General features: G+C 38.1%; 1 protein-coding gene across 1 annotated transcript in view; it reads left to right on the top strand.

The window, feature by feature from the left end:
- The window catches only part of ASB15 (ankyrin repeat and SOCS box containing 15), a 34644-nt gene extending 12989 nt beyond the window's left edge, over window positions 1-21655 (top strand). Inside the window, exons 3-11 of the mRNA XM_006060580.4 lie at window positions 1782-1918; window positions 3451-3503; window positions 3590-3721; window positions 4831-4989; window positions 12246-12491; window positions 13881-14052; window positions 15620-16190; window positions 16713-16866; window positions 20616-21655. Coding sequence (XP_006060642.3) covers window positions 1812-1918; window positions 3451-3503; window positions 3590-3721; window positions 4831-4989; window positions 12246-12491; window positions 13881-14052; window positions 15620-16190; window positions 16713-16866; window positions 20616-20788 — 1767 coding nt within the window. The 5' untranslated portion in view covers window positions 1782-1811 and the 3' untranslated portion in view covers window positions 20789-21655. The remainder of the gene's footprint in view (window positions 1-1781; window positions 1919-3450; window positions 3504-3589; window positions 3722-4830; window positions 4990-12245; window positions 12492-13880; window positions 14053-15619; window positions 16191-16712; window positions 16867-20615) is intronic.
- Window positions 21656-26809: the final 5154 nt, after the last annotated feature.

Below are 26809 nucleotides of genomic sequence, written 5' to 3' on the forward strand. Positions count from 1 at the left end.
TCATGTGGGGGAGGTTTGGCTGGATTTTATCAGCCAGGAGCACTTGTGCAGTGTGCAACCTGCACTCCCATTCGTGGCGGCTCTGATTTGGTTGAAACTGAAACAGCCATCAATAAATTAAATAAGTCAGTCCAGAAGTTCTTCTGTTTTGACTGTTTTCTTCAAAAGCAAGAAGTCAGTTTTAATTCGGCTTCATATTTGCCAGTCCCCACATTTAAACCTCACTGGATAAAGCAGGTCCTTACCACTCCCTTACATTAGCACTTCAGCATCCCTAACTGCATTAGGGATGCCCTTCTGCCAAGGTGTGAGAAAGGATCTTTCTACAACCAGGAACACAGGTAGCCCAAGTTCATAAATGTGGATTTCTGGGAGCATCCAGAGAGCCACATGATCTATCAAACCCATCTGGTCAGTAAGGAAGTTCTTCAAGCGCGTAAGGCCATTTTTATCCTCTCCTGTATTAAAGTTCTGGACTTCTGAAAGCTGTTCACTTCATTGTGAGACTGCTGCTGCTGCTACTAAGTTGCTTCAGTCATGTCCGACTCTGTGTGACCCCATAGACGGCAGCCCACCAGGCTCCCCCGTCCCTGAGATTCTCCAGGCAAGAGCACTGGAGTGGGTTGCCATTTCCTTCTCCAATGCATGAAAGTGAAAAGTGAAAGTGAAGTCGCTCAGTCGTGTCCGACTCTTAGCGACCCCATGGACTGCAGCCTACCAGGATCCTCCGTCCATGGGATTTTCCAGGCAAGAGTACTGGAGTGGGGTGCCATTGCCTTCTCTGTCATTGTGAGACTAGACAGTGTTTTCTCAGGGAGAACAGGGCTGAAAGTTGTCAGTCCCTTCTATTTAAAGTTACCTTTGTGTCTTCTCCATGTACACCATCAAACTTCCTGAGGGCAGAGCTATGTCACTATGTTTGTGATGTTCCATTCTCTCAACTTTAATTCAACAGATGTTCGCTGGGATGCTTCCTTATGCCAAGCACCTTCTAGAGTTGTAGGTGATGCAGAGATGAGTCACATCAAGCCCCTCACCTCAAAGAGTATATGTTTTTGTAGAAGGAGTTGAACGCAAATACAAAAATAACTGCAATTCAAGGCAGTCAACTCAAACCACTTTGGGAGTAGAAAGAACTAAATCAGTGAAAAAGCACACACAGAGGGCAGAGAATATAGAAAAAGTAAAGAATGTGAAGGACTTCCCAAGTTGCTCAGTGGTAAAGAATCCACCTACCAATGCAGGAGACACAGTTTCCATCCTTGGGTTGGGAAGATCCCCTGGAGAAGGAAATGGCAACCCACTCCAATATTCCTCCAGGGAAGTCCTAGGGACAGAGAAGCCTGGTGGCCTACAGTCCATAGGATCCAAAAAGAATTGGACACAATTTAGCAACAAAACAGCAAAAAGAAAGGCTAATTTTTCTTTACTCCTTCCTTTGTCTGTCTTCTAGGAGTTTTAAACTTCTAATGTGTCATGTAGAGTAATGTCTTGAGGAAATGATGGGCCAAATTAGTGTAAGTCAGAATGTAGAAAAAGTCATTCTAAGCCCAACTATAGTCATTACTCAAAAGAAAGTGAAAAATCAGAAAACGCTGACACTTAAAGGGCAGGTAATCAAAGGTTTCAAAAGTTAGAATGGGCATTTTATATGTATATAATATAAATTAAATGTTAACTACCTCTGTATCTTTTTAAATGAGGAAAGATGAATGTATTTTTCATTTTGCCTCTTTCATGTTGACTCTATATGCTGTTCTGTGGCTTTTACTGATAATAAGAAATTTCCTGCTTTAAAATTATATCCCGTCATGGATGCTAATGATGACCCTGATGAAGATCATCTTACAAGTTATGATGTTCAGCTCAGTATTCAAGAATCTATTGAAGCCAGCAAGACTGTATTTTATCCTGAAAGGTAACATTCAAATTGATGATCCTCAACTAAACTTCATGGCATTAATTTTTTGTAAGATAAAATGAATGATATTTCCAGACCCCTCTACCTTTTTTTGTGGCAGGAAATTCAATACCTTTACAAGAACTGCTGTGCACAGGTTTAGCCATCTGATTCTACAAATTCCCATCTCCTGTGAAGTATGAGACTACCTAGATAGGAAATTCCCAGTTCATTTGGTTGTATAGGATTGCCTATTTCCTCAATTCATATAGAATCAAAAAGGACAGTAAAGAATGTGAATGAAATTGTAAACACTGTTTATATGACTAACGTATAGATACATATACAGAACCTGTTGTGTTACTGACTCAGGCAACCTTTATAAGTAATATATTCCATTTTGCATCTTTAAAATATGAAGAATAATGCTAACTCACCTGCCTATAAGCTTAATGAGTGGGAAAAGAGTTGAAGGCTTTTATAATATATAGCAAAGTGATATATAAACCAGAATTTTTATTTAATTATCTACTGTTAAAGTGACAGCAGTTAAGTTTATACATGAAATTAGTGTTTTGTGTTGGCAAGAGTTATACATCTAAAACTGCCAAAGTAAATTTTTGTTTTTGAGCAGCCACATTATACTTCTGACAAAACTAAACTTTAATTTACCTTTAAATTCGATTATAGTATTTAGAATCCTGTATTCTGAAATTAGTAGTGATTTTGAAAAGATTTAGTGCTAGAAAATGATTGTTTTTGAGCTTTTAAAAAACAGACATGTTAACATTTATATTTCTGGTCTCTTTCACTCTTCCCTTATCTCCCAGGAAGGCATTCACAACCCTGGAATACCAGTGGATGTTTCTGCTTTAATAGAGTTAAATCAATTTGTTATTCAATACCTAGTCACCTTTGAATAAACACACATCAGAGAGTTTCCATGAGGGTTGACAATGACCTCCTGGGTCAGTGATTGGAATTTGTTCAGTAAATGCTCAGCCTATTTTTCACTAGTTTTCACAGTTGATTAAAGATTAACATGCAACGTACAGCATATGCTCCCAAATAAGCAACCATTAATTATCCATTATTAAATTCAAAGCAAGAAACCTTTATTGAGCATAGAATTTTTAAAGTTGGGAGAAACCTTAGAGATCTTCCTATATAATCTTCTCATTTTACTGATGCAGGAACCACCATCCAGAGAGGCTGCTGGCCTCCTCAGGATCACAAAATCACAACATCTGAAAGCAGCTCTTCTGTCTCTGACTCCAATTATTTACCCCTTTTTCATTGCCTACAATTAATTTCAAAGACAATGTTTTAACCTTCTACTTTTCCATCTTCCCTAATGTTCATAGGTCCAGTGTATCATAAACATGCTCTGTATCTGACTTTTAGACATTTACATTTTTCAAGTAGATAACATCAGTTGTGTGCATTTCTTGAAGATCCTGATTATTAAACGCATGTGCAAAAACTAAATAAATGTTTTGGTTCCTTTATATCATGAATACAAATATGGCTTGTATTTCTTTCCCTGGTAGATTTGTACCACTAAGCGATCAGAACAGAAAGCTTGTGGAGGCCATACAGCAAGGTAAATGGATTTATCACCTACAGTAGAATGGACTGGAGATTCCATCTGGCTGAGAGATTTTTTATCAGCTCATGTGTTTATTTTAGGTCACATTCTTGAGCTCCAGGAGTATGTGAAATATAAATATGCTTTGGATGAAGCTGATGAAAAAGGATGGTTTCCATTGCATGAAGCTGTTGTTCAACCCATTCAGCAGATACTTGAAGTTGTCTTGGATGGTAAGAAAATGTAGAATGCCCTTAACCAAACTGAAGCCCAAATGCAGATGTTCTGGAGTATTCCCAATGAACATAATAAGCAAAAATAAAAAGTAGAATAAAAGGTGATTTGCAATTTGGAAAAGATAGTACTCATGCTTTAAACTGAGTACAAAATTAGCCTATTTTGTGGAGTTCAGGGTTTACCCTTTACATCTTTCTAAAAATATGACCCAGTTTGGTGGGAAGATGTGATTATCACCTAAAAGTTTATATACACCATTAATTAATTGATTTAAATATAAAATATTGTGCTTTTCAAAGTCAGTTGTAAACTTTCATCTTGAACTGAGTTAATAGTTTCCAAAAGAGTATTATTTTGTATAAGAAATACTTACATTATTTGTCCTTATATTACATTACTTTTTTCATCATGCAAACATGAATAACTGTTGTGGTATATCTACCCAGGGTTAAATATTATTAATAATTTCTACGTTCCAACAGTGTTTTTCACATCCCAGCATCTTGTAAAACGCTTTGAGAATGCCCTTCTTTTCAACCTTCAATGTTGCTTCCTAGTGCTGTTGTAAGAGATAATGATAGCTACTGGGTAATTAACTATCCAGCTAGTCAGCCAGCTACAAAAAGTTAAAAATAGACAGATAGGATAGATAGACAGATATAGAAGATGATGTTAAGCATGGTATTTCTTTTGTAACATATTCTGATAGGATACATCATTGATTCAAATATTTCTCATTCCCACAGGCACAGACTTCATTTGACAAAAAACAATTTCAGGTTCAATTTAAATAATAATACAAAGGATTAGGGAAGTTGTTTATAATTTATTAAGAAGTGAGAAGTCACAACCCATTATCTTTTTTTGTAAAAAACACCTTGAAACACAGATGTTGGTTTGCTAGCTGTCAACTTGATTAGCAAGCCCATGCTCATCTATTTCTACTCACCATCATTTCCTAGACTTTAATCATTTCTCTTTTTAGTCTTCTCTTTTTCGTCAATTGACTTTGTCCAATCTAGTGTAGATGATATTGCATCATTCTGTTCTATATGACATCCTTTAAATAAAGACTTTTAATTTTCCACATGCTTTCGTATCTCAGCATCTTATAAGACGCTCTGGGAGTTCAAGACGTCTGATGGAGAAACACCTTTGACTTTGGCAGTCAAAGCTGGTCTGGTGGAAAATGTAAGAACTTTACTAGAGAAAGGAGTGTGGCCAAACACCAAAAATGACAAAGGAGAGACGCCCCTTCTGCTTGGTAAATGACCTATTTTTCCTAGAACTTTTATAATTTGAGACAAATAATATTTATTCAGTATTTAATGGAAACCACTGTGTATTGGCTAAAATTATGTGACCTCATCTGTTTCCACTCTCTGACGTCCTTTCCTAACCCCCATCTCACTTGCCATATGATTTTGTTTTCTTGTCCCACCAGGAGGTGAAATGTGAAAGCTCTTTCAGCACCAGTTAATCAGTACCAGTTAATCAGAAACTCCTCTAATGAGGAGTTTTATGAGCCCAGGAGTGCCAGTTTTGAAGCAATAGTTTCTAAATGGGGTCCAGCCTGTAAGGGATATTGCATGTGTGATCTGTAGCTTAATCAAAGAGGCAGAAAGGGGACTCCAGAGAGAGACATGAGGTACAGAGCAGAATGATGAAACCAAATTTGAAGGCAGGAGATCCAGCAGATTCTGAGCACACAAGTGTGTCCTTGGGGTCACCACTGTGACACATCAAAGGAATGATTGTAAGCATGAAGATGTTGTTTATCTATACACAGCTTCTTCTCAGGCTTGTATATCCTGCTGTTTGTTGACCAATAAGAATTGGCAAGTCTATTTGCAGTAGCAGAGTGAGATGAGATTAACTATAGATGACCACAGGTAATCTTTCTTTCTCTCAGGGACATAGGTATGGAGTAAGAATTAGGGTTTTGGCATCTGAGATACTTGTATTTATTTTTCTTCCATTTTATTGAAAGGTAATTGACATATAACATGGTACTAGTTTAAGGTATACAGCATGATTTGATGTATGCATTACTATGAAATGATTACAACAGAAAGCCTAGGTAACCTGCCTCACTTCACATAGTTACACACTGTTTTTTCTTGTGTAGCAAACTTTGTTTTGCAAACTTTTAAGATCTACTCTCTTAACAACTTTCAAGTATACAATTCAGTATTGTCATGTGAATGTTAATTCTAGCTGTGAGACTGCAGTTATGGGTCTCAGCTTCCTCATGTGTAAAATGGAAATACAACATCCACCATGCAGAATTAGCCTATTATACAGAGTGAAGTAAGTCAGAATGGAAAACATCAAAACAGTATATTAATGCATATATATGGAATTTAGAAAGATGGTAATGATGACCCTATATGCAAGACAGCGAAAAAGACACAGATGTAAAGAACAGACTTTTGGACTCTGTGGGAGAAGGCGAGGGTGGGATGATTTGAGAGAATAGCACTGAAACATGTATATTACCTAAATGTATATGTGTATGTAATATGTATATGTGTATTTCACATATATATGTGAAATAGATTGCTAGTCCAGGTTTGATGCATGAGACAGGGCACTCAGGGCCGGTGCACTGGGAAGACCCTGAGGGATGAGATGGGGAGGGAGATAGGAGGGGGGTTCAGGATGGGGGACACATGTACATCCATGGCAATTCATGTGAATGTATGGAAAAACCGCTAAAATATTGTAATTAGCCTCCAATTAAAATAAATTAATTGATTTACAAAAAAAATTAGAGAAAAATCACTTCAGTTCCATTCAGTTCAGTCGCTCAGTTCTGTCTGACTGTTTGCGACCCCATGGACTGCAGCATGCCAGGCTTCCCTGTCCATCACCAACTCCCGGAGCTTGCTCAAACTCACGTCCATTGAGTCAGTAATGCCATTCAACCATCTCATTCTCTGTCGTCCCCTTCTCCTCCTGCCTTCAATCTTTCCCAGCATCTGGGTCTTTTCAAATGAGTCAGTTCTTCACATCAGATGGCCAAAGTATTGGAGCTTCAGCATCAGTCATTTCAATGAATATTCAGGGCTGATTTCCTTTAAGATAAACTGGTTGGATCTCCTTGAAGTCCAAGGGACTCTCAAGAGTCTTCTCTAACACCACAGTTTAAAAGCATCACTTCTTCAATGCTCAGCTTTCTTTATAGTCCAACTCTCACATCCATACATGACTACTGGAAAAGCCATAGTTTTGACTATACAGACTTTTGTTGGCAAAGTAATGTCTCTGCTTTTTAATATGCTGTCTAGATTTGTCATAACTTTTCTTCCAAGGAGCAAGTCTGTTTTAATTTCATGGCTACAGTCACCACCTGCAGTGATTTTGGACCTCTAAAAATTAAGTCTCTCACCATTTCCATTGTTTTCCCATCTATTTGTCATGAAGTGATGGGACCAGATGCCATGATCTTAGTTTTCTGAATGTTGAGTTTTAAGCCGACTTTCTCACTCTCATCTTTCACTTTGATCAAGAGGCTTTTTAGTTCTTCTTCACTTTCAACCATAAGGGTGGTGTCATATGCATATCTGAGGTTATTTAATTTCTCCCAGCAATCTTGATTCCAGATTGTACTTCATCCAGCCTGGCATTTTTCATGATGTACTCTGCATATAAGTTAAATAAGTAGGGTGACAATATACAGCCTTGACATACTCCTTTCCCAATTTGGAACCAGTCTATTATTCCATGTCCAATTCTAACTGTTGTTTCTGACTTGCATACAGGTTTCTCAGGAGGCAGATCAGGTGGTCTGGTATTCCCATCTCTTTAAGAATTTTCCACAGTTTGTTGTGATCTACACAGTCAAAGGCTTTTGCATAGTCAATAAAATCAATAGAGAAAAATATTAATATGTAAACTTCTGCCACATGGTAGATGCTCAGGAGAGGAGAGATGTTATGAAATAATGCACGTGTGGCAGGAGGAGGGGAAGCAGCCCTGAGATTGTTCACCAGGCATTCCAGCCATTCAGTTCAGTTAAGTTGCCCAGTCATGCCCAACTCTTTGCAACCCTATGGACTGCAGCACACCAGGCCTCCCTGTCCATCACCAACTCCCAGAGGTTACTCAAACTCATGTCCATTGAGTTGGTGATGGCATCCAACCATCTCATCCTCTGTCATCCCCTTCTCCTCCTGCCTTAAATCTTTCCCAGAATCAGGGTCTTTTCAAATGAGTCAGTTCTTCGCATCAGGTAGCCAAAGTATTGGAGTTTCAGCTTCAGCATCAGTCCTTATGAATATTCAGAGATCGCAGAGGAAGCCAATAAAGCATCGTGAGCTGTGGTCACAGTGAGTCAACACTACCCCAGTGCCTGTCCACAGGGAAATCTCTAGAATTTTAAGAACAGCATGAATATTGTTAACAGAAAACTTAGATAATTCAAACATCAGTAAAATATTTACAGTTGACAACATTAATTCAGCAACATCAATGCACCCAACATTCATCTAGTTCAGTTCAGTTCAGTCGCTCAGTTGTGTCCGACTGTTTGCGACCCCATGGATTGCAGCACGCCAGGCCTTCCTGTTCATCACCGACTCCCAGAGTTGACCCAAACTCGTGTCCCTTGAGTTGGTGATGCCATCCAGCCATCTATTCCTCTGTCATCCCCTTCTCCTGCCCTCAATCTTTCCCAGCATCATGGTCTTTTCAGGTGAGTCAGCTCTTCACAGCAGGTGGCCAAAGTATTGGAGTTTCAGCTTCAGCATCAGTCCTTCCAGTGAACACCCAGAACTGATCTCCTTTAGGATGGACTGGTTGGATCTCCTTGCAGTCCAAGGGACTCTCAAGAGTTTTCTCCAACACCACAGTTCAAAAGCATCAATTCTTCAGCACTCAGCTTTCTTTATAATCCAACTCTCATATGACTAATGGAAAAACCATAGCCTTGACTAGATGGGGCCTTTGTTGACAAAGTAATGTCTCTGCTTTTTAATATGCTGTCTATGTTGGTCATAAACTTCCTTCCAAGGAGTAAGCGTCTTTTAATTTCATGGCTGCAGTCACCATCTGCAGTGATTTTGGAGTCCAGAAAAATAAAGTCATCCATTGTTTCCACTATTTCCCCATTTATTTGCCATGAAGTGATGGGACTGGATGCCATGATCTTATTTTTCTGAATGTTGAGCTTTAAGCCAACTTTTTCACTTTCCTCTTTCAGTTTCATCAAGAGGCTCTTTAGTTCTTCTTCACTTTCTGCCATAAGAGTGGTGTCATCTGCATATCTGAGGTTACTGATATTTCTCCCAGCAATCTTGATTCCAGCTTGTGCTTCCTCCAGCCCAACGTTTCTCATGATGTTCTCTTTATATAAGTTAAATAAGCAGGGTGACAATATACAGCCTTGACGTACTCCTTTCCTGATTTGGAACCAGTCTAGAAGTCACAGTAAACCAGATTCTATGCTGAATAGCACAGTACAAATGGAATGATCATCTTTCAAAGAATCTAGTGAGACCCTAGATATGATCGAAATAGAAAACAAGTGTTAATAAATGCTATAACAAAGGTGTATATCCAAAGTAAATTGGGGAAATAAGAGAGCAGTGGAATCTGTGAAACTTCCAAAGAAATAGTTGTGACTCAAGGGACATAGAGGAGATCAACAACAGGCCTTTGCCCCTGCCCATAAATGTTAAAATGAATAGTGTTATCACATCTTGGGAGCGTTCTGCTCTGATTTCTTCTTTACTCATGCCCTATGTGGCAGCTTTTAGCCTTCTCCAATTCAGATTAAATTGGAAAAACTAATTATTATAGTCAGGGTACAGGTAAAGCTTCCATAACAAAACCAGCAAACAAACACAGATACATAAAACAAACTGCAATGACTTCGAAAAGAAAGAAGTTCATTCCTCTCTCACACAACAATTCAGAAGTGAGTGTAGATATCTGATTTGTGATGATCTTATAGTTATTAAGTGTTTTTTGCACACAGACTCCTTCTCAGCCCATCGCTCTAAACTTGGTGTCACCTTCCTCCAGTAGGACAGTCACATGATTGTCCTGACCAGAGGGTCCCAGCGTGCAGAGGAAGCCAAGGGAAATGTCTGGTACAACAGCTCAGCTCCTCTGCTTTCCACTTTCCCAGAATATGGTGCCATTCACAGCTCAGTTAATTTTACTTCATTTTCTTTCTCACAAATCGGTATATATCCTCTTTACTCCATCTCCTCTCTCAGTCTTCCAATCCTTCTCTAGGTACTGCAGAAGAAAATCTCTATTGGTACGTCATATGAGTCAGATTATCACTGAAGATATTAAGTAAATTATATGGGCAAAACTCATGAAGAGTAGGACATGACTGAGCAACTAAACTGGAACTGGATGGGCAAAACACATATATCCAGAAAGAAAATTACAAAATTTTTTTTAAAGAAAGAAAGTGCCAGCAAACTATAAGGTGTTCAAAAGTGCCTATAACTTATGCAAAATACCTCCTTAAATTCCTTAACTCTTCAGCTGAGGCTTGCTCTCCTCTAAGCATATAACGATACATATATTATGTGAAATGTATTCTTTACTTCATAAATTATTTAATTTGTATTTTACTTAGTTACATTACGCACATACTGTACCTTGTTAGTTTTCAGTATTTTAGCCAATTATTGGTTAAGGATGTCTTCATGGTTTAGCTTGGAAGAGGGGTTCCCCACGATTTTCATTATTATTTCTATGAGAAATAAAATATATTTTTAGTTCCAAAAGCTGAACTACAAGTAAAGTTTTATTTTTTTTAGTTATTTCAAGTTTAATATGGCTTATATATGCTGTTATTTTCTTGAAGAAAGGCTAGTATCTCTAATCAACATGTTCCCTGAGTCAGACAAAAGGAAAACAGATCATAAAAGAAGAGATTCATTATTTTATTACATTTTTTTTCTAATTAGAAAAAATGGAATAGGAGCAAGAAGATAAATGAGGGCACATTACCTCTTATTTCATTTAAGTTACCGATGTTTGCTTCGCAAGACCACCAGCTAGGATGAGGTAATTCACTGTAATTAGAGCTGCCAGTGGCAGGTGGGTGATTCAGAGAAAGGCACTTGTCAACAGATTCTGCTTCAGACGGTGAGCAGGAGAAAAACTGAAATTGCTGCAGTGAAGGCTTGCTTGCCTCCTAGTGAAATAGACAATTTGTCCTCATCCTCCTTTTCTGCCTTTTGGAGCCATTTCTCTTGCCTTGGCCTCAGAGCCTTTCCACCTTCAGCTTCTTACCTGCCCAAGACGTTCCGTGTGCCCCCATATCCCCTTCTGTCTTTCCCAGCAAAGGCCCAGTCTTTGAATCTTTATTCAAACAGAAAGCAGTATCGCCTTCACTCCCCAGGCTTCAAATTCCCCAAGTGAGAACCATGTCTGTCTTTTTCCTGCTGCCTGCTGTACCTAACAAGTGACTCAGACAGTAAAGAATCTGCCTGCAATGCAGGAGACCTGGGTTCAATCCCTGGGATAGAAAGATTCCCTGGAGGAAGGCATGGCTACCCACTCCAGTATCCTTGCCTGGAGAACCCCCATGGACAGAGGAGCCTAGTGGGCTACAGTCTACGGGGTCACAAAGAGTCAGACACGACTGAATGACTAACATTTACATATAGCCAGCACATATTAACTGAATGAAAGAATGAACAAATGAATAAGTGTTAGAGAGTAACCTTCATCCTGCTGTTTTTCTTATTAAGATTTTACATACTGATAAGAGGAAAATGCATGACACCTTAGAGAAGTATTTATATCTAACCTGGGAGAATCCATTAACAATCAGAAAGAGAAAAAGACTTAACAGTGTAATTTCAGCTACTAGAAAAAGAAAAGAAGGAGAGAGACATCTGATTTATTGAACCTCAGAAAACATAGTACATCAGCTGTCGTGTACTTCACCTGTAAGAAGAACAACTGACCTACCTGGATTCTAAACATTCCTATTGCTAACATCTCATAAGAGTATGGGAAAGAAATGTTCATTTAATATTTCCTACTTTGGTGGGAAAAAACTCTCTCTAGAGGGAGAAAAACTTGATAAACATTATCTACACAGGTGGCTCCATGATCCTAGAAGGGAGGAAATCATAATAATAATAATGGTTATCATTTATTGAGCTCCTACTGTATACTAAGCATTTTACATATATTATTTAATTATTTAACTGATACAAAAGTTGATCTTATTTTCATCTCGGCGATGAAGTGGAAGTTTAGAAAGAGTACACAGAGTATCCTAACTCAGTGACATGCATCCTGTTTTCCACGAAACTCTTACCCCTCCTCAGGTCAGGGTCTTAAAGAAAAGGCAGTATCATCTTATATGCTTACATTCCTTGAGAGAAACCAGTTATGAGAAACAGAGGGGTATGGAAAATACAAGAAAAGGTGTCACTAATATCTCTCTTGATAGTAAATCTGGTAATTAGTGTAGTGCCATGTAAGGGATTTATGTTATATGCCTCCTGTTGACTGTTCTTTTTAAAAATCATCTTCAAGCTGTTAAGAGAGGCTCCTATGACATGGTGTCTGCTCTGCTTAAACACAACACCAGTCTTGACCAGGCCTGTGTGAAGCGATGGTCAGCAATGCATGAAGCAGCCAAACAAGGCCACAAAGACATCATAGCTCTGCTACTAAACAATGGAGGCAATGTCCACCTAAAAGACGGATTTGGAGTGACCCCGTTAGGTGTTGCGGCCGAGTATGGTCACTGTGATGTGTTGGAACATCTGATCCACAAAGGTACGTGGAAAGGAATTACACGCTGCTGATGTTTCTCATGGGCTTCCCAGGTGGCTCAGTGGTAAGGAATCTGCTTGCCAATGCAGGAAACACAAGTTCGATCCCTGGGTCAGAAGATCCCCTGGAGGAGAAAATGGCAACCCTCTCCAGCATTCTTGCCTGGGAAATCCCATGGACAGAGGAGCCTGGTGGGCTACCATCCGTGGGGTTGCAGAGTTGGACATGACTGAGTGACTGAGCACAAGCACAGTGTTTCTCCTGCCTCTCAGATCTCCTTTTCTCCATCTCTCACTGCCTCGTCTTCCTCTCCTGAATGTATCTGGGCATCAGATTTTTACCCCATCCCTCAATAAGCCCCACAATAGGCCCCTATTGCACAGCTCACTTGAATCCTATGCATGGGGACCTGCAAATCTGAGTGCCCGGCCCTGATGGCTATCTCTGCTGCTGCTGCTAAGTCGCTTCAGTTGTGTCCGACTCTGTGCAACCCCATAGAAGGCAGCCCACCAGGCTCCCCCATCCCTGGGATTCTCCAGGCAAGAACATTGGAGTGGGTTGCCATTTCCTTCTCCAATGCATGAAAGTGAAAAGTGAAAGTGAAGTCGCTCAGTCATGTCCGACTCCTCGCCACCCTGTGGACTGCAGCCTACCAGGCTCCTCCGCCCATGGGACTTTCCAGGCAAGAGTGTTGGAGTGGGTTGCCTAGGACCACATTATTCTCAAGGATCCTCTGTAGGGAAAAGACTAATATTTTTGAAATTCCCCCACAGTGCAACTCATTTAATTATCAAATAAGCCATATGAAATAAGCTATATTACTGTAGTTTACAGATAAGGAGTTGGAAGTTCATGGAAGTAAGTAGCTTGCCCCAGACTCTCACAGTCAGCAACAAAGCCATAATTCAAACAGACCGCTTTCCCCTACATCATGCCTTCTGGTCCTCATGACATTTGAATATTACACAATTTGTGTTCTTTGATGATATTTTGTGTCATTCTCCCTCTGAGCCATTTAAGATAGTCAGGCTTATTCATCTTAGGATCTTCTGCTGGATCATGCATGGTGTTTGCACATAGAAGACAGTTAATAAAGATTTGTTGAAATGAGACAGAGCATTAACTGTTGTCTTTAAAAGTCTAACTAAACCTTTTTTAGGGAGCATTTTCCTATCATGAAAATTGACTTGATTTCTCAGATGTCAGTGAGGGAAAGATTTCCTAATAGAATGAAACATGCTTCATGATTGTTTATTGAAAAGGCTAAGAACACAGATGTTCTTAATTCTGTATTTTTAAGTCCTAATCAGAAAGGAAACAACAGGTTATTTTTAAGGAGATGATCTTGACGTCTGCCCGGTGATCACCCTGCTGCATGCCTTGTACCGCCAGGAGGTGACGTGCTTGCTTTGGCGGATGACGGTGCATCGGTGTTGTTTGAGGCAGCAGGAGGGGGCAATCCTGACTGCATCTCCCTCCTGCTGGAATATGGAGGAAGTGGAAACATACCTAACAGAGCAGGGCACCTTCCTATACACCGAGCTGCCTATGAGGGACATTACCTGTGAGTAATAAACCATAGCGTGATCACTTCAAGTTGAAAACACAAACTTGTATATATGGCATAATCTTAAATATGTCTCTTAACATCCAAAAAGAAAAAGGCAAAATGTTCACAAGTTTTGTATATCTATGTGTTTGTTTGATTTTCCCCTTCTTTTTATATTCTTATACCTTAAAAAATTTCCACATTGAATTTATACTGCTTGTCAAATGAAAAGATATTTTCCTTTAGAAGAAAGTTATAAGTGAGACTTCTGCACATGCCACCCAAATGTGCCTTTTTAAAAAAAAATCTGTTTAACAGAAGGCTACAGGGCTTCTAAAAATTTTGCCCTTGGCAAAGGATTGAAATTTGTAATACTCCAATTTTTATCAACATAAAAAGATATTATAATGTAAAATATATCCTTGAATAGAAAGGTATCATTATAAATTTAGGTTTCTTTAATAAAATGGTCAGATATATTTTAAAATCACAAAATGTGCCACAACCAACACATCAATAGAAATCTATAATCTTAATAAACTACCCACCTTGAAAGGATGGTTTTTGGCAATTAAATGTATGTCATAAATTCAAAAACTTTGAAATCATTAGGCTTCATCACTTTCAGTGGTGACGTTGGCTAAGTTAAGTGGCTAATGACAAGTAATTGATGCGAAGTGACATGTTGTTAAAGTTTACCTGGATTTACTCCCAGTGTTCATAAATTCACACCTGGTAGCTCTGAATTAGGCACAAGAGATCAAGTTCTCCTTGCCTGTGGCTCTCATACATGTCCAATTCATCAGTCAAGTGTGAAATTCACAGCTATTCGTCACAGGTTCTTAGTAATACAAGCTGTGGTTAGTTATCTCAATTGAACTCATGTAAGATTGATGGAACAATAAAGACCCTTCTTGTTGCTAATAATTCAAGTTCAAGTAAGTAGAGAGGATATACATGGACAATATTAAAGCATAGATTGTTCATGGAGCAGTGAAGCGGAATAACAAATAAGAATTCAAGAGGCCTAAATTCTAGTCATTACTCTTCTGCATCTGTGTGACCTTGGACAAGTCATTTCGCTTCTCAAGCCTTCGTATGGCTCTGCTGGTAATAAAAGGGTTGGACTCAGTGATGCCCAAGGTGACTTCCAGCTCTAAATTCCTGTTACTCCATGGTTCTAATTAAGTCAACAGTATGAAGCATTCATCTGTGACATTGAATGGACCTACTTTTCTGTTATATATTCTTCATTAAGTAGCCCTGGTTGATTATAGATAATATGTTGTTCAGAGAAGAATTGAAAAATGGGGAGGGTTCCTGAGGAATCACAATTCTAGAACCAAATATTTAAGATCTAGTAGGTTCCCCAGGAATATTTAGACTGGGAAGCTAAATCAAAACTATACTGGATAGTACTAAGTCTATGGACAAAGACTGAATATCTTTGTGTAAGGTTATCTAGAGAAAATAAAGGAAGCTAATCAAATTGTGTTCACTTGTCCAGCACAGAAGCTGGTTTATTTCATTTCTTAATTTTCTTCCTGCCATGTGGATATTTGATTCTTTTTTTTTTTTTTAGTGCACTGAAATATCTTATTCCAGTAACATCCAAACATGCAATCCAGAAAAGTGGGCTAACACCAATTCACTCAGCAGCAGATGGACAAAATGCACAGTGCCTAGAACTGCTTATTGAAAATGGCTTTGATGTCAATAGCCTGCTTGCTGACCACATTTCTGAGAGCTATGATGACGAACGGAAGACTGCGCTCTATTTTGCTGTTTGCAATAATGATATCCTTTGCACAGAAATCCTCCTGGCTGCAGGTGCAGACCCAAACCTAGATCCCCTCAACTGTCTACTGGTGGCAGTGAGGGCCAATAATCATGAAATTGTCCGGCTGCTTCTTGCCCATGGAGCTAATGTCAATTGTTACTTCATGCATGTGAATGACACTCGTTTCCCCAGTGCCATACAGTATGCCCTAAATGACGAGGTAATGCTCAGGCTGTTGCTGAATAATGGCTATCAGGTGGAGATGTGCTTTGAATGCATGCATGGGGACATCTTTGGAAACTCGTTTGTGTGGTCGGAGATAGAGGAAGAGGTACTGCCGGGATGGACATCTTGTGTCATAAAAGATAACCCGGTGAGTTACACCCTTCTCTTCTTCGTATTGGGTCAGCATCATAATTTTGCTCATTTAGGGATATTCCAAGAAAAGAAAAACAAACTCCAACTTTTATATTTTTCTTCTTCTTGTGTTTTTGTTTGCAATGAGATGGGGAAATAAGCATAAAACTAGGCCCCCCAAAGTATAGTTTTCTTGAATTGGAAACCAAATGTTGAATAATTTGGAAAATGTATGCAATTAGTAACTCATGCTTATTTGGTGGAATCTGGGGGCTAGAAACACGGTAAGAAGAATCATGGAAAATAGCATCGTTTTTCCACATTATGCTGGGTACTGTCACATCAGAGCCACGCATGCTTCAGGGCTCATTGTTTCACAGAAACAAACAAATCATTTACTTTGCTTTTTTGGTTCATAACAAGAAGGGTACTTTTATTTCATGTAAAAAGGCAAAGGTAGTAATTTGTGAGAACAAAATTGTTTATGAATATAGTATATTAAAAGTGCTACTAACTTCAATTTTATTACTTCTCTCAGTTCTGTGAGTTTATTACAGTCCCCTGGATGAAGCACTTGGTAGGCAGTGTTATTCGTGTATTAATAGATTACATGGATTATATCCCTCTGTGTGCTAAACTGAAATCTGCACTAGAAGTACAGAGAGAATGGCCAGAAATCCGTCAAATACTAGGTAAAAGCAAAAGTTTTTCCTACAAAATTTTTTATGGAGAATGTATATAGGAAAAATTTCTTAATGTCAGTTTTGATACCTTTTCAGTGCTACCTTATATTCAGATTTATCTGTTTTCTCAAATCATCCTTAATAGTTCCTCTGATAGAAGATACTTTTTGCTTTTTCTTGACACTTTCCAACTGTTTAATTGTATAATGAACAATACCATAACTGTATTAACATTCTGAATAGAACCCACTTTTTAAAAGTTAACTTCTATAATATCATAAAGTATAGGATTCTCCATGTAGGCAGGGATCCGTTTTGTTTATTTTTGTACTCTCAGGGCTTAGCATAATGCCTCATAAGCAGTAGATACTCAATACTAAATAAATGAATGAATGGAATGAATTAAAATATCCTTTTTGATCTAGTCTCTCTGGGTCTTTACTGACAAATTCCTACTATTAAAAGTATGTTTTACAGGCAGGCCATTTTGTATTTTCTAGGTTAAAGCTTAGTTATAATCATAAAAGTGAGTCATATTATAAAAGTTTCAATAAAATACATCTAAAATCACCCCCAAATACATATAAAAAACAGAAAAAAAAATTATAAATTGGGAATGTTTTCTCTTTCAAAATATGAGTTTGGAAAAATGTACTTTCAAAACCTACTTGGACAATTTCATGGAGGCTAAAGAAGCATCCTAGAACCTGACAATATATTTAAATATTCTGGCACTCTTAATACACCTAAATCAATCTTCAATGGTATAACAAAACCACAACATCCCATTCTTTAAGATCAAGCAAATTTTATACAAATTAGTAGATATTTTATAGTCAAAAAGATGAAATTGAAATGTTTACCTGATTTACATACCATATTTGTTAGATATAAAGTTCTATAAAAAGAAATGTTCATCTAAGCACTTAGTTTCAATCAGAGTCTCATACATTAAAGTATATAATCTGAACTTGGACTGTTCTGACCATGGTAGCAAGAGACGGAAGTTGGCAAAAACAGTGGAGATTTGATTGGCTAGAAAAAGTGTTAGTTCAGCTGAACACACATTAGGTGGTAAGCTTGGGTTTTCCTCACATGGCTCTTCCACTGGAAAGAGTTCTATGCTAGAATAGACTTTTTGGCAACTAAAACAGGAATCTCAGAGAATCTAGTGAATGATGAAGCTTAGAAATTGACCTCTGGGGTCAGATAGGTCTGAAATAGGATGCAGCATTGTTCTTGCCCTGGTATAGCATTGCTGAGCCACATGGTGCATAGGTCATTCAGGGCTGATATTTTCATGGAAACAAGCAACAATTTATTCTATCATTTTTGTTTCATTCAGGGAAGGGGATTTTTTTAATATTTAATTTCCTATAAGAAAACCAAGATAGTCATACTGGTTGTGTGACTTTGAGGATGGTTACTTATTCTTTTTTTATCAAGGTTTTCCCACTGCAGAATGGGCTTGCATAGTATTTACCTCTTAAGGTTGTTGTGGGAATTTAAAGAGATGTCACATGTAAGGTGTTTAGCATAATGCCTACAGCATTTAAAACACTTAGTAAATTTACCTATTTTAAAGACTAAATTATTAGTATTTTTATGTTATTTTTATTACATGGTAAGGTTATATGAAGTATCTGAAATGTGTATGTAAGCATGTCATGAACCCCCACAGCTTGAAGAGTTAGGTATTATCATTGCTAATTTTTAAAAATTAAAAACTAAGGCTAAAGGGGATTTACATAATAGCCTGAACTCTATAAATTCTTGAAGCTAGTTACCCTTCTGAACAAAAGCCCACCTTAGGAGTGAAGTCAAAATCAAGCAGGACAGATGAAGACAGCATTTTGAATCTTAAAGATTAACTGAAAGAAAGAGAAGGGGATGGAGAGAAGGACCAACAGATTAAAAGAATTAAAAAGAACGCATCAAACTAAAAAAAAAAATACTGTCAATACTACAGTTTAGGGATAGCACATGAAGATAATGAAGCTGTAAAGAAAGTGATTACTATAAAAGTCTGAAGAGTAGTTTCTTACAGGGAATGAAGTTTGGACGGATTGTGGAGGGAATTCTGGGATGACTGGGGAAGTTCTATTCATGACCTAGGAGAGGTTTGCAGATGTTCACCTGATAAACACTTAAGAAACTATATGTACAGTTGCTTTATCTATATTTTACAATGAAAGAGTTAAAATATTTTGGAGATTGTAAAGGAAAAAACCATAAGGCTTATATAAATTATTTCCCAAAGTTACAGACAGAAAAATAGCAAAACAAGGATTTGAACTCTAGTCCATCTCATTTAAACACAGGCTCTTTCTCCAATACTACTGTACTTCCTGTCATAGAACAAATTTTGCTTCTAACTAGTAATACATTGTCCATGTGTTTGTACTGGAAAAGAATGACAAATTTTTGTGACTTTAGAAAAGAAATCCAAGTAAGAATAAGACCAGAAAGTTTTCTAGTTGTTTCAGACACATCATTGCGACTCGAGTGTGGTCAGTTGACTGCTATGAGTATAGTTAACCGCTGGATGTCAGGATTTCTCCAGGTATATGTAGGGCAGAGTTTTTGTTAGAGGAAAAAATAAATTTTTTTAAAGATGGGTTTATTCTGTCTATTTTAGTAATGATAACTTTGCCTCAATAGTTTTTGAAAAACAGTCTTAATTTTTTCAAAATAATTTGAGTATTTGTAATTGCAAATATAACAAGAAATGTGATCTCTTTGATTATTGAATTGAGTGATCTTTCACAAATGATTACAATGTACCAAACACTTTTCTAATGCTTTACATGAATTAATTTGTTCCATATTTAAACAGCCCTATGAGGTAAGTCCCATTGTTATCCACATTTCCCAGGTGAGAATGCTGAGATCATAGGGGTTAAGGAACTTGTCCAGGATAACACAAATACTATTTAAGTGGCAGAGACATGATTTTAATCCAAGCCGACTGAGTCCAGAGCTTACCTCTAAGCCTGTGGCAATGCTGCCTTTTCACTCACTTCTGTTGCTGGATTAATATTTTGGTACTGTAATTATACTAAAGATAAAGTTACTAGAGATAAAGTAAGAGTTGAAAACAAAGACTAACATCAGTTATTTGAACATTAGCAGATTTTTTGAAAAATATAAAGTTTTTAGGTGTCATACACTGAACCAAACCTAAGATTGAATCATGGACATATGGAATCAGTTGTATCAGATGTTTCACAGACAACTATTCATCAGAAAGATGGTAGGAGAGAACAGAAGCGAAGGAATATATCTCTAAAATACTCAGTTCTAAAAAATAAATAGTAGGAGATATGAGCATTTGCTTTCTTTAATCAAGTCCATTCATTCATTTAACATATTCTGTACTTCCCTGATGGTCCAGTGATTAAGATTCCACTCCATGCTCCCACTGCAGGGAGTCTGATCCCCAAGGGAGGAAGATCCCCCATGTCACATGGCGAGGTTAAAAACAAAAACAAAAAGCATATTCTAGTTGAACACTCCCTAGAAGTCAAGCTCTCTTTTTGACACAGAGGCACACTAAATGCCTACCTCCATGGAGCTTGTATTCTAGAGGAATGGTGTGGAATGCTTAATTGCAATTTGAATTTTACTTAGTCACCAGTTACTAATATGTGCATGCTTGTTTTTTAGAATGACACTTAGTATTGTTCTAAAACAGTCTGTATCTTATAGTTTCATTCATATTGTTTTTATTTTTTGCTTGTTTTTCCCATTCACTTTAGAGAATCCATGCTCATTAAAGCATTTATGTCGGTTAAAAATTCGAAGACTGATGGGGCTGCAGCGGCTCTGCCAGCCAACCTTGATGGAGAAGCTCTCTCTACCACCAACTATTCAAAGATACATATTATTTAAAGAGTATGACCTCTATGGACAAGAGCTTAAATTGCCATAATTTAAAATAATATTTTTAAATGTGACTTTAAAAATGTTTAAATGAGATTCCCTCAGAGAATTTCTTGGAATCATGTTACATCCTGACATATATTTAAATCCATTGACAATTTTATAACTGGATCCTGGGTTCTTTGGGGAACACCATATTTCACATCTTTAAAGAACTTTACATTGTGATTTTTTTAAAGCGAGTCAATATTTTGCATTTGCATTTCTATTATCTTCGCTTGCAACAAGTCTTCAAACTCTCCTATCAAGTGGCTCCTACAGTATCCATGAGCAAGTCTCTCCTTTGTTTGTAAAACAAAGAATCACTTTCTCAAACCCCAGTTGCTGGCAAATTCTGTCCTTTCTCTTATTGCCACACTGTATAAAAGAGCTCCTCCCTGTCTCTGCAGACGCCCTCATTGTCATCTGGCTTCTACTCCCTCCACTGCCCTTCCCAAGGTCCTTATCAACTTGTTTGTTGCTGCTTTCCGTGAGCATCCTCCAGTCTTTGCAACTGATTGCTGCAGCATCTGACACTATTACCTAGTCTGCCTCCAGGAAATGGTCTTCCCTTGGTTTTCCAGGTATCTTGCTCTCTTGGCCCTCTTCCAACCCCTCTAACCACTCTGTCTCTGGCTTCTTTCTATGCTGTGCATCTCCTACCAACTCTTTAATAACATATCTTAAGCCCTTTTTTTTAATGCTATGTTCAACAGGAAATTTCATCCATACCCATGGTTTTATTTACAACCTACATGTTTTTTGACTGTAAAATTTATATCTGAAGTTCAACTTTTTCTCTCATGCACATGAGACCTGTGTAGACAATTGGCCTAAAGGACTTTTGAATACAAAGAATCCTCAAATTCAACATATCCTAAAGCAAACGTGCTGTCTTCCTCCACACACACACACAAAAAGAGCCTCCTCCTCTTACTATCTCTAGCTCAATTATTCAGTCGCTCAGTCATACCTGACTCTTTGTGACCCCATGGACTGCAGCACGCCAGGCTTCCCTGTCCTGCACCAGCTCCCAGAGCTTGCTCAAACTCATGTCCATTGAGTCGGTGATGCCATCCAACCATCTCATCCTCTGTCGTCCCCTTCTCCTCCTGCCTTCAATCTTGCCCAGCACCAGGGTCTTTTCAAGTGAGTCAGTTCTTTGCATCAGGTGGCCAAAGTATTGGAGCTTCAGCTTCAGCATCAGTCCTTCCAATGTATATTCAGGACTGATTTCCTTTAGAATTGACTGGTTTGATCTCCTTGCAGTCCAAGGGACTCTCATTAACCCAATTATTGATTCAGTTTCCCAAGTCAAAAGCTTGGACATAAAACTTGACCATCCCATTTTCCTTATCCAAGTTTATTTCATGAAGTCATCTTCTTCTACTCAGTCTCACTGATTCAGCCTGAATACCAGCTCTTATCTCCTTTCTTCCTGGGATATTGCAGTGCTGCCAAACTGATCTTTCTCTCTGCTGTCTTGCCTCATCTAACCCATGTTCTACACATAACATCCCAGAGTGATCTTTTACAAATGTAAGCAAGTTTCACTCCCCTGCTTAAAATCATTCCCACTGCTCTTGGGATAAAGTCCAAAGTTCTCCATCCGCTCCAACTCCCTGCCTTCCTCTTAGCCTTATCTCTTGGTATTTCCCTTGTGCCATCTCTTTAAACATGTTAAATGCCCCTGATAAGTTAATGCTTTGAACAGTGATTTTATACATCACTGTGGTGGTGGTTTAGTTGCTAAGTCATGTCCGACTCTGGCAATCCCATGGACTTTGGCCCACCAGGCTCCTCTGTCCATGAGGTTTTTCAGGTAAGAATACTGGAGTAGGTTACCATTTCCTTCTCCAGGGGATCTTCCCAACCCAGGGATAGAATCTGGGTCTCGTACACTGCAGGCAGATTCTTTACCAACTAGGCTACCTATACATCACTAGTTTCTGTTTTAAAAATAGGGCCATCTATTTTATATATACATATATAAAATCTATTATCATGGATATTTCATAAAAGAAGGGCCATTTTAGTGCCAGAAAATGGGGCTGCCTTAAACTCGATTATTAAAATTGAATTACTTTATCTTTGTAAAAACTTAACAGTTTGGTCTTCATTTCCACATTGATGAGTGAAAATTTCATTCTAGCCCAACAAGTCTCTGAGGTCTTTGGTTTGGGAACCACTGTTTTAAAAGAGACTCTATTTTCTTAGCCCTCAGGGTCTTTGTATGTTCTTCTCCTTCTGCCTGGAATCCTCTTTCCGCCTCCTCCTTCCTCCCTCCACCCCTTATCCTACAGGTCTCAGTTTAGGTGTTCCTTCCTTTGGGATGGGAGGCCCTAGAGCAGCACTTCTTGTGCCGTATTATAGAAACCTATGTTCCCATCTGTCTCTCCACTAGACTGTAAGCTCTGTGAGGGCAGGGTCTATGTCTGATGTGTTTTACAGTGTTTTCTTAGGGCCAAACACGTTCCCTAGAGCATAGAGAGAATGCAAAAATTACTTGTTGAATACATTGAATGAGTGACTGTTATGTTATATAAGATCCAGACAAAATTAATCAGTGACCTCATGGTAAAATGATAGTTCTGAATCTCTGAATTGGTTATATAGCTTTAATTATGTAATTACTTGGATTCATTCTTAGATTTTCTTATAATCATTTTTATCATGAGTTATTGTATTCTTTCAATAGTATTATCTCACTAGTTTATGAGCTATACAAATTGTATTTAGCTCTAGCTATAAGTATGAAAAAACTGTATAATTAGACATATAGTTTTAACCACTTTTATTCCCTAAAGAATATATTTTCATATAAATTAAACTCTAATGTATTTAATTAGAACTATAATGTTCTGGGTATGGGATTTTGTGATTCCTCTGTTGCTCTCCTACTTGTGGCTAAAATGCATTGTTATCTATAATATTACTCTAAGTAGATTTTTTTTTAAAGATTTAAGTGTACCATATGATAGTTCAGATATTAAATAAACTAAAACTTGGATATTTACTGTATTTTTGTATAAATACACTCAAGATACCTCAGATATTAAATAAACTCTACTACACAAAGTTTGACATTTTCTTTAGTGCGTTTTATGTAAATATATTCAAGAAACACTTGAATGAAAGGATATGAATTCACTGCACCTGCTATGTATGGGTTGAAAGTGGTTCTTTGGTACTTGTGAAGCAGGAGAAAAATATATTCTATGAAACTGAGACAATCACTATATTCAAGATGGACTCAACCTCTTTTTTATTACATGTTGAAATTTTCTCGCAGTGTTTTTGTTTTGGGATGAGCTGGATGGTAAGAGGATTATTTTATATCTAATTAGGACTCTGTTTCTCCAAGAATATGTCACTTTATCTGGGAGGGCAACAGCTGCTTCTCCCCAGTTGAGCTTCAGGAGAAGCCAAACATTCTACATGGTGCCTGTTTAACCACTATCATGTTTAATCAACATGATAGGGTTTTGATGACATCTTCCATGCTGCCAAGATGATCATAGCTGTTTTGGTAACTGTGGATTCTGTTTTGTACCATACAGAGACTCTGGTTGGGAAGAAGCAGATATGGCTTCTCATTTGAGTGAGGTTTGCTTAGTTTTTCAGTAGGTCATCTTTAAATACTATTTCCATTTCTGGCTTACAATAATTCCATAAGCTCATTGAAACCATGTACCTCCTGAAGAATATGGGTTAATCATTTTAAATAGTCTCAGAACATGTTTCCAGGCATAAGTCAATGGTGCATAAGATATGACAATTGTGTAAATGTTGTACAGCAAATATTCTTAGGTAACACTTGCTTTGATGCAGGTTTTTGAAAAATCAGTACATAAGGGTGAGACAGTATGGAAACTTCCAAAAAAAGATGGAATCTTTTATAACATAGCACATGAAACCCCACATCTGCTATTGCTTGATAAAGTCCCGATCATCAAAAAGGAAGAAGGGCTTCTTAGGGGAGAAGATGTGTAGAAGGAAATAGACTTACTTGACCTCAGTGGCCTGTGTTGTGTAATCTCACGGAGTGCTAGGGATGTCTGAGGATTTGCTGTTTTCGGAAGGAGACAGTCTAGTAATTTGAATCTGGGCACTGGGAGTGCCTGAGTTCTAATGATGGATTGACCAGGGATTCCACCAGAGGCACTGGATGGGTGCTCATATTCTGTGTTTCAGATTCTAGTAGATGAGAGACAGTCATTTCTCTTTCTTTGGAAGTCTTTCATCCCAGAAGATTCCAATGAGATTTTAGATAAAACTCCTTGGAAGCAGCCTGTAGTGTTGGATAAGGTAGAAGGTGTGGAGGGTGATAAATATGATACTTACTTGAGGATCGAGTGGGTGTGAGACAGCAGTATCTGGTTCTTTCTGTTTGAAGCAAAGCCTGTACTAGCTTCTCAAAAAAAACTTTTTCATGCTTTGTGGAAGTCAAATAACCAGACATGACATTCAGTAGTCAGCAATCTATGTTCCTGATTGTTCTAGTAGCCCCTCATGATCTAGTTACCCCAATTGGTTTAATATTGTTTCAGTGAAGCACCAGTTTTAATAATTTTTATCTGGAGGATAGAAATATTTGCTCAGGCTTTAACTCATTAGAAGCCTTTCAACTTGGACTCAACTGTGGCCCTAAGTCCCTTACTGGGGAACTGACCTTCAGAGTCGTCTGAGGTACCGAAGAGGCAATAACTGAACCTGTGGGTTGGATGCCCTGATTAAATTTGAACTGCAACTATACTGAGTCCAACTTCATGATTGATTCTAGGATATCTGAAGACCCTCTCTTCAATGGGAAACAAGCCTTTTATTTGACAATCAAAGATAGAGTTTAAAATACAAATACATTTAAGAGAGAATCATTTAAAAATCTTTCTAAATAGCAGGGTTTGGTAAGGGAAAATGACGAGAACCCAATGACCATGGAAGGAAAAAGATAGTTACTTCCTACTTTTCTGCCATAGAGCATTTGTTCTATGAATGTGGAAAGATTCTTGAGAGAAATATGGTTCATTTTAATATGTTCTAGCAGGACTACTTCAGTAACAATGCCCTTCCTTTGTCCTGTGTTTTACAGTTCACGAAGCATTTCTCATATGTCATCCCCCTTTGCTGTAGGAGCAGAACAGTGAAGGGGTTAATGAACTCCACTCTATAGATAAGGAAACCAGTTTTACAGTTAACTAAGCTAGTAAATGCTGGGGCTAGGATGCAGTTTAGGGCTTCTGATTGCAAATCCCATGTTGTTTTCACCACATCATTTTTAGTACGGATTAGGAGAGCATTTGGAGAGCAACCCAAAAGCAGAAGCAATCCAAATGTCCATCAACTGGTGAATGGATAAAGACAGTATGGCCAGTCTATACAATGGGTTACTATTTGGCAACATACTACAACATGGATGAATCTCAAAAGCATTATGTTGAGTGAAAGAAGCCAGATGTGAAAGAACACTATTGCATGATTCTGTTTGTATAAAATGTCCAGCTAAAGCAAATATACAGAGACAGAAAACAGAGGAGTGGTTGCCTGGAGCTCAATGGGGTGGGCACAAAGGTTGAATGCAAGCACGCACAGGGATTTTGGGAAGTCACAGGAAATGTTCTAAAATTGAATCATGGTGATGGTTGCACAACTTGGTAAATTTACTGAAAATAATGATCGAACTTTACACAAAGTTGAGTGAATGTTATGGCCCATCAACTACATCTGAATAAATCACTTAAAAAAAAAAAAACAAAAACAAACAAGAAGAGCATGTCTCTTGCTGACAGGTGGTGCCATGTTTACAACTTTGCTGAGGTCGCCCAGCTGAACAATGGAGTCATCTGGCTCAGAGGAAAGCGCTCAGTTCTTGCACTGGCAGCCCATGATTTATTAGTTTTGCTCTGCTGATAAGACCATGAAAAGCAGATGAGGACACAGCATTCAAGGGCAGTGCCTGTTGCCTTCACCAATCGAACTGGCTCTCAAACCCAAACAAACACAGCCTGCTCTGCCAGCCTCTGACATTTCC

The sequence above is a fragment of the Bubalus bubalis genome, chromosome 8 (genome assembly GCF_019923935.1).
Source record: "Bubalus bubalis isolate 160015118507 breed Murrah chromosome 8, NDDB_SH_1, whole genome shotgun sequence".
NCBI classification, from domain to species: Eukaryota; Metazoa; Chordata; class Mammalia; order Artiodactyla; family Bovidae; genus Bubalus; species Bubalus bubalis.